The sequence below is a fragment of the Neomonachus schauinslandi genome, chromosome 16, assembly GCF_002201575.2.
Source record: "Neomonachus schauinslandi chromosome 16, ASM220157v2, whole genome shotgun sequence".
Classification (NCBI taxonomy): Eukaryota; Metazoa; Chordata; class Mammalia; order Carnivora; family Phocidae; genus Neomonachus; species Neomonachus schauinslandi.
Genome location: NC_058418.1, coordinates 5,475,883 through 5,484,321, shown reverse-complemented (window position 1 = coordinate 5,484,321; position 8,439 = coordinate 5,475,883). Strand labels below are relative to the sequence as shown.

Below are 8,439 nucleotides of genomic sequence, written 5' to 3'. Positions count from 1 at the left end.
AATGGCTGCGGGACGCCTGAGTGGCTCAGTCGATTAAGCAGCTGCCTTCGGCTCAGGTCATGATCTCAGGGTCCTGGGATTGAGTCCTGCATCGGGCTCCTTGCTCAGCGGGGAGCCTACTTCTCCCTCTCCCTCTGCTTGTGCTCTTTCTCTGCCAAATAAATAAATAAAATCTAAAAAATAAATAAATAAAATACAGTGACTGCATTTGTTTCTGGTTTTTGGCTTTTATTTATAATTTTGATATGGATTTTTCAATGAAAAAAGGAGGACAAACACTTTTTTTCATGGTGGAAATGGAATTGCTCCATCTTGAAGTAGGCATTTAATCAGCTACAGAGGATAGCACTAAAGAGTTCTCCAGAATACCCAAATGAATTCACATCCCCACCCCGACGTTCACATTTGAAAGTTCTAATCTCGATACTTCCAGCCATTCCACTTCTAGGTAGATACCCAAGAGAATAGAAATCAGGGACTGAAACAGATCTTTGTGCACCCATGTTCACAGCAACTTCATTCTCAACAGCCAAAAGCTGGAAGCAACCCAAGTGTCCATCAGTGGATAAATGGATAATCAAAATGTGGTGTATACACACAATGGAATATTATTCAGTCATGAAAAGAAAGGAATTCTAACACAGGTTACAACATGGGTGAACCTTGTGGATAGTATGCTGAGGGAAATAAGCCAGACACAAAATGACAAATGTTGTACGATTCTACTTAGATGAGGTACAAGGTGCAGTCAAAGTCATAGGAACAGAAAGTAGAATGTTGGTTGCCAGGGGCTGGGAGGAAGGGAAATGCAGAGTTATTGTTTATTGAGTACAAAGTTTCAGTTTGGGAAGATGAAAAAGTTCTGGAAATAGATGATGGTGATGGTTGCCCAACAGGGTGAATGTACTTAATACCATTGAAGTGTATACTTTAAAATGGTCAGAATAGCCAAGACGGCATTTTGTGTTATGTTGACTTTACCAAAATAAACATTTCTTTTTTAAAAGAGATTTGATTTTATTTATTTGAGAGAGAGAGAGCGCGCATTGGCGGGGCGAGGGGCAGAGGGAGAGGGACAAGCAGACTCTCCGCTGAGTGCAGAGCCTGACACAGAACTCTACATGGGGCTCCATCCCAGGCCCCTGATATAATGACCTGAGCTGAAGTCAGAAGTTTCGCTGACTGAGTTACCCAAGTGCCCTACACCTGGCTGTCTTCTAAGATCACAGCAGCAGATTTCAGTTTTACGGTACAAACCAGTACAGCAAATCCTGCATCCTGCTCAGATTTAACAACCACAGAAGGTGACTGGATCTCCCACACTTAATAATTGTAGAGAACACAAAGCTGCCAACCCAACACAGTATGTGGGAGAGTTCCTAAAGGTGATTGTCTCTAAAGGCAAGGGAAACAAAGGCAAAAATGAACTATTGGGACTTCATCAAAATAAAAAGCTTTTGCACATGGAGTGCCTGGGTGGCTCAGTCAGTTAAGCGTCTGCCTTTGGCTCAGGTCATGATCCCAGAGTCCTGGGATCGAGCCCCGCATCGGGCTCCCTGCTCAACAGAAGCCTGCTTCTCCCTCTCCCACTCCCCCTGCTTGTGTTCCCTCTCTCGCTGTGTCTCTCTCTGTCAAATAAATAAATAAAATATTAAAAAAAAAAGTCTTCTTTGGAACATGCTCAACAAAAAAGGATAGACGATTAAGATATAAATTTGCTCTAGAAACTTCCACAGAGACATTAAACAGTAAAATCAATTTTAATGTTGCATTTTTAATAAAACTTTTATTTATAATTAAATGTGATGTTCTGTAGCAACTATTATGAGGTAGGTGTCTTTCATCTGGGAAAGAAAAGCTGTATTCTTGACTCTACTGTGTACTGCTGTCCACACTGAGAAGGAAGTTTGGGAGACCAGAAACTCAGGGTTTAAGCAGGTAACTGCTGGGTCCTGGGAAGTAAGCCAGGGGAACTCCCTTTGCAGGGGCAGGGCTGGGGCTGGAGAGGAGGAGGGTGGGAGGGGTGTGGTAGGCAGCGCCAGCAAGGAGAGGCAGGCTGAGCGGATCAGTGGAGGTGTGTATTAGATTTTTTATTTCCTTTATCTTAAAAAGCTTGCCCTCTGGGGAGAGACCGCACCACCCAGGGCCAGCCAGTTCTTAAAGAGGGCAAAGTGCTCTGCCAGGAGCCCACCTTTCAGATCAAACCAACCAATCCCCAGCCCGTGTCCCCCAAACACCCTATTTATTTATTTGAGAGAGAGAGAGAGCACAAGCAGGGGGAGCGGCAGGCAGAGGGAGAAGCAGGCTCCCCGCTGAGCAGGGAGCCCCATGAGGGGCTCGATCCCGGGACTCTGGGATCATGACCTGAGCTGAAGGCAGATGCTTAACCAACTGAGCCACCCAGGGGCCCCCAAACACCATTTTTCTCTAACTCACACACCCTGCCCTAAATCACCAAGGACAGGTACAAGACAACTAGACCCACCCCTATAGGCCAAAGCCCCCCAGAATTACTCAAACTAGCTGATCCTGAGCTATACTCTTGGCCTTGCCTTTCCTACACAAAACCCAGGAAAGGCTTTTTCGAGGCTTCTCCTGCACCTGCTTCTGCCTCCCAACCAAGACGTAGTGCTTCTTCCCCTGTGGCCCTGCATAGCGTGGCATGCCACGTTTCCTTGGGAAAGCAGTAACTTCTTCTGATGGGGTTGGCCTCTCCAGGTCATCGCTCATTCACCTCCCCAAATTAAACTCCCAGGGATACAACTGAGAAGGTTTGAGTTGAGAGGTTCCAGGAAGAGGCTGACCATGACATCCCGTATCTGTCCCCCTGGGCTCCAGGTCCACACCTCAGTCCTGTCTTGAGAAGGAAGGAGGCTTGATCAGGCCTCTCAGCCCCACTCCCGGGGGGTCTCCACACCTGCAGAACCAACACGGGTCTCAGATCAGAGAGCTACCACTTTAGTTCTAACTCCAGGCAGGGTGGGACAGCTCAGCACCACCTGGAACTCAGGAGCCAATCACCAGACTTCCCTGGAGAGGGACAGGCCCGCTCACCTGGTGTAGTAGATCCAGGTGAGGCCATAGGTGAGGAGGAAGCCAGCCCCCATGAGGACCCCTCTGATCAGGGTGATGACCAGCGGCCAGGAGCCCTCCTGCTTCTCAGTCACACAGTTGCAAGAAGAGGGGGTTCCTGCGGAAGGGGGTCCAGAGGATGAAGTTCTGTCCCCGGACCCCAGTCCCTTCCCCCCAAACGCCTGACCAGGCTGACCACCCCCAGAAACTGTATTACAACTCACTCTGCACAAAGAGGCAGAAGGAAACGTGCTGGGAGCCCAGCGGGTGCAGAGCCTGGCAGGTGAACTCCCCTTCATCCTCAACCCCTACGTGGGGCAGCTCCAGGACCCCAGGTGCTGAGGGCTGGGAGGGGCTCAGGGCTTTTCCCTCCCGGGACCAGCTCAGCGTGGCGGGGGGGTTGCTCTCAGCGATGCAGACCAGGCGCAGGAACTGGCCCTCCAAGACAGGCAGTGACGTGTGGTTGCACGGTGTCTTCAGGATTGGGTAAGCGATTCACCACAAGTGCGTGGAGCCGAGAGATCCAGCTCTCCCTCCGTCTTCCCATAGAGCCAGAAATAGGAAGACAGGGCCATGTGACAAGGGCTAAGGAGTAGGCTAATCATGGCTGAAGGGGCAATGACTCTGGTGGTCAAGTTGGGCCACCAGAGAGAAGGAGGCTCTGCTGAGGTGGGCAGGGCGAGTGGTGGGCGGGCAGCTCTGGCGGACATGCGCCAAGAATTTGAGACTGCCTGGCAGATGAGGGGAAGCGCACTTGCACCTGTAACTTGGCAGGGAGGACTGGGAGCACCAGAGACATGATCACGGTGGGAGAGAAGGCAGAGTCAGAAATTTTGGAGCTCTGAGTGCCGGGCTGAGGGCATTGGGCTTTCCCCTGAGGTTACTGGGAAGCAGTAGGGGCTATGAGTAGGGGAAATGCAAATCAGTGCTGGGTCTAGAAAGACCCTGCTGGGGCCAAGGGGGGCCTGCGCCAGAGAGATTAAACAGGAGGCAGGGAGGCTGAGGAGGATGCTGAGGCAATAGTCCAGGGTCCAGGATAAGATTGGAGCTGGTCTGGGGCCAAAGGCAAGAAGAGGGAAATGATTTGAGAAATGAAGTTCTCGAGACTCGCTGACTCATGGGGTGCAGCTGGTGAGAAGGGGAGTTATCTAGTGTGGTGTCCAGGCCCCCTACCCCCACCCCGGGGCTAAGTAGCGGACACAGAGAGGCAGCAGCATGAGGCAGCTACATGTCTCATCTGTGGCCAGCTAGAAAGTCGTGGGAGGCACCAGGATAGGGTCAGAATAGGGATGGGGTCACAAGTGGAGACATGGGACAGAATGAGGATGCCCAGGAAAGTGGACACAGAGAGCAGCAGGGGTCCAGGGTGGAGCTACGGGGACTGGGAACATCGAAGGGTCCTACAGAAAATGACTAGATCAGCGATGAAGGAGTGCAGACAGAAATTGAAGTGTAGGGAGCAGAACCTGGAGCAGTCAAAATCACAGAGACAGAGGTTGGAAGGGTGGCTGCCAGGGGCTGGGGGAGGGGCTGGGGAGTCAGTGCATGATGGGCATAGAGTTTCGGTTCTGCAAGATGGAGAGAGCTCTGCAGACTGGTCGCAACACTGCGAAAGCCTTCAACACCGCTGCATGGTGAAGATAAGAAGTTTTACATTGTGTCTGTTTTACTACAATTACACATAAACTCTAGGACGCCTGGGCGGCTCAGTCGGTTAAGCGTCTGCCTTCAGCTCGGGTCATGATCCCAGGGTCCTGGGATCGAATCCTGCATCAGGCTCCCTGCTCAGCAGGCAGTCTTCTTCTCCCTCTACCTGTCCCCCTACTCATATACTCTCTCTCTCTTTCTCAAAAATAAATAAATAAAATATTTTTTAAAAGTCCCTCCCCCCCCTTCCTTTTGCCCCTCTCCCCATCTCTCTAATGTGAATAAATAAATAAATCATTTAAAAAAGAAAACAACCATAAACTCTAAAGCTAATGAAAACAGGAAGGAGGTCAAAAGGCACCAACTTCCAGTTATAAAATAAATAAGTCAAGGGATGTAATGCGCAGTTTGGTGACTATAGTTAATAGCGCTATATTGTATATTTGAAAGTCCCTAAAAGAGTAGCTCTCAGATGCTCTCATCACAAGGAAAAAAATTTGGGGGCGCCTGGGTGGCTCAGTCATTAAGCGTCTGCCTTCAGCTCAGGTCATGGTCCCAGGGTCCTGGGATCGAGCCCCGCATCGGGCTCCCTGCTCTGCGGGAGGCCTGCTTCTCCCTCTCCCACTCCCCCTGCTTGTGTTCCCTCTCTCGCTGTCTCTGTCAAATAAATAAAATCTTTAAAAAAAAAATTGTAGCTATGTGTGGTGAGGGATGTTAGGTAGACTCGTTGTGGTGACCATTTTGCAATACACACAAATACCAAATCATTATGTTGTCCACCTGAAACTTACACACTCTTACGTGTCGATTAGAACTCAATTAAAATAAAACATACATAATACACACAAACTAGAGAAAAGAAGAGGCAGCAACTGAAAGCAATCCTGGGTCCACAATGGGAGACAATAGTGAGGTGGGTGGGGGCAGACACAGACCCAGGGGCTGAGGAGAGAGGGAGAGTCTCATCTCCAAGCCCTGAGCCCTGAGCAGGCACACCCCATTCCCATCACAGCCCCAGGGAAGAGAGGATCTTTCCTACCTGTGTGGTTTCTCTGCAAAATGCAGGTGGTCATCAACTGCGGAGCGTCTGAGAAGGAAAGATATGGTGAGGGGCAGGGTGGGCTTTTGCCCTTTGTTCCAGGAGCCCCATAAGTGGAAGGGATGGGCTTTGTGACTTCCCCCAATGCCCCCCAGGAAAAGTATCCCAGGACTGACGCCTTTCCCCCCCACTGCCCTGAGGGACCCAGCCATCCCTCCAGCACTCACAGGAGACGTTGAGCCTGATGGTTCTTTCCACGGTGTCCTGACCTCCTGGCAGGTGCACCTGACAGGTGAGGTTGCTGCCATGGTCCTGCAGCCTCGGGGTGAGGGTCAGCACTGAGGAGTGGAGGGTCTGGGGGTCCAGCGAGTCAAGAGCATCCCCCACCCAGGAGAAGGTGAGAGGTCTTCCCTCTTCGCAGGATCCCAGCATACTGCAGGTCAGGTTTGTGGGATAGCCAGACTTCAGGGGCTCCGGAAAGTGGATGTCGGGTTTCTGTGTCAGGGCTGAGGAGGAGAGAGGGAGGTGCTTGGGCCCCAGGGAGGTGGGGACCCAGAGTGGGACCCTGAGAGGGAGCAGGGCCTCAGGGCACAAGCTGACCCCGGGCCCCCATACCTCTTCCCACCATCCCAGCCCCAAGACCTGGAGCAAGGAATGTTCCAGTGTCCGGTTCCTGTTCTATGAGGGGGGTCTCCACGTCCCAGAGCCCTCTTCTGGGGCCCCTGCCGGACCTGCCACCTGCACCGTCAGCTTCTTATCTCTGTAACTGTATTTCACGTAGTCTCTCTCCATTCGGAACTTGTAGACTCCCTGGTCACTCTTCCTGGCCTCTCTGATTCTCAGGGAGCAGTTGTTGTCCCAGGGGTTCCCAATGAGGTGGAATCGGCCCTGGGCCTCTATGTTCACCATTTTCCTTTGGTCATTTGTAGCCACAGGATAATGGCTGTCCCCATTCCGGAACCAGTATATGTAGGGCTTCTCATGGGAAAACCACGAGCTCCAGGGGTAGGAGAAGGAGCAGGGCACGTGGACACACAGACCCTCCTGCACCGTCACTGAGTCCTGCACTCGGAGCTCGAACCCTGGATCCTCCTGCAGGGAACCTGGGGGGACACGGAGGCTCAGCTGCAGCTCCAGCCCACTCCCACCTGTGCCCAGCCAGCCCCCCTCCCTTGGCCCACTTACCCCCCCACAGCAGGGGCAGCAGCAGCAGCAGGGGCACCATGTCTGCACCGGCCAGGGCAGGAGCCCGGGTTCGGGTCCCTCTGTCAGGGAAGGAAATGGCCCGAATGGAGGGTGAGGCCAAGGAAGCCCCAACAGGAAGACAGAGGTGACAGAGCTGTCACCACAGAAGGGGAACTTAGTCAGCACGGGCCATGGGAGGTGAAGTGGGGGCTGAGAATTCATCCTGGCTCGCCTCCCTGCCATTTGCAGATGGTGAGAGGCTTGTCTAGGGGGACAAGGCCCCAGAACTATGGCCCTTTCCCAGGGCAACGTGGTTTTTATTATTTTTTTTTTTATTTTTTTTGAGAGAGACAGCATGAGCAGGGGGAGGGGCAGAGGGAGAAGGAGAAGCAGACTCCCTGGTGAGTATGGAGCCCAACATGGGGCTCCACACGGGGCTCCATCCCAGGACCCCAAGATCAGACACTTCACTGACTGAGCCACCCAGGCATCCCTCCTCATGCACCATGTTTGCACAGGGAAGAGAACACCACCTTGCCAGTTTCCTGAGAACAGTGCCTCTGGGCGCTAGAAGAGATCCGGAGCAAATGCATTAGCACATGATGGAGCTCTAAGGAGAGGCTCCGAGGCTGAGGGGCCAGGTGGCAGGGTCTGCCCCTTTGTCAGGAGAGAAGTTATCAGGGACACATACGTCAAGTAGACATACATGACTTGGTCCACGGTAGTCACAAGAGATGTGGCTCCCATCAGTGACCCTGGGGCCTCCTGGCCCCTTGGATTTGGGTCCCCAGTCCCACCACAGTCCTCATCCCAGGCCACCTCAGACTCTGGTCTTGCTGTTGATGCAGAACTGACCTGAGAGCTGGGCATTTGGAATGTGGAAGTTGAGGGCATGGAGTGACTGGGTTGGAACCCAGATACCTACCTACTTACCACCTCAGCTACCACCTGCTCAACTTTACTAAAATTAGTTAACCTCTCTGTGCCTCAGTTTGCTCATCTACAAAAGGGGGACTCTACTACAAATGCTGTGTGCATTACATTAAATGAGTTCATGCATGTCAGATACTTAGGACTGTGCCTGGCACTGAGCACTTGTTCATCCAAGTGATGTTTCCTGGACACCTCCCATGTGCCAGGTCCTGTTTTAGGGCTGGAGATACAGCAAAGGGTCAGCTCCTAAGAGCTGAGGATGGAAAAGATGAGTCAGAAACTCTAGTTAGAAGACAGACAGTTAATTAAAAAAATTAAAATGCGCTATCCCTTAGAGAGTGTTATATGTTAGGGAAAAAAACCCCAAAACAGAAAAACATAAGAGGAATTTTTGAAGACTGCTGAAATAAAAAAAAAAGACTATGCCTGCGGCAAGCGTCATGGAGAAGTTGACATCTGAGTGAAGACATGGACAAAGTGAGAGATCCTGTGGGCACCCACACAAAAGGAACCCATTGTGAAGGACTAGTGTACTCAGAAGTCCTAAGTGGGAATAGGTGTGT

At 51.6% G+C, this 8,439-nt stretch overlaps 1 protein-coding gene across 1 annotated transcript; it reads right to left on the bottom strand.

Annotated features, from left to right (window-relative positions):
- Positions 1–3,050: 3,050 nt before the first annotated feature.
- LOC110572957 (sialic acid-binding Ig-like lectin 14) lies at positions 3,051–7,016 on the bottom strand. The gene is made up of 6 exons (XM_021681401.2): positions 6,944–7,016; positions 6,490–6,861; positions 5,986–6,264; positions 5,756–5,806; positions 3,297–3,557; positions 3,051–3,190 (listed from the first exon to the last, which is right to left on the bottom strand). The coding sequence occupies exons 1-6, from the start codon at positions 6,981–6,983 to the stop codon at positions 3,051–3,053; spliced, it is 1,143 nt and encodes a 380-aa protein (XP_021537076.1). The 5' UTR covers positions 6,984–7,016.
- Between the last annotated feature and the right edge of the window lie 1,423 nt (positions 7,017–8,439).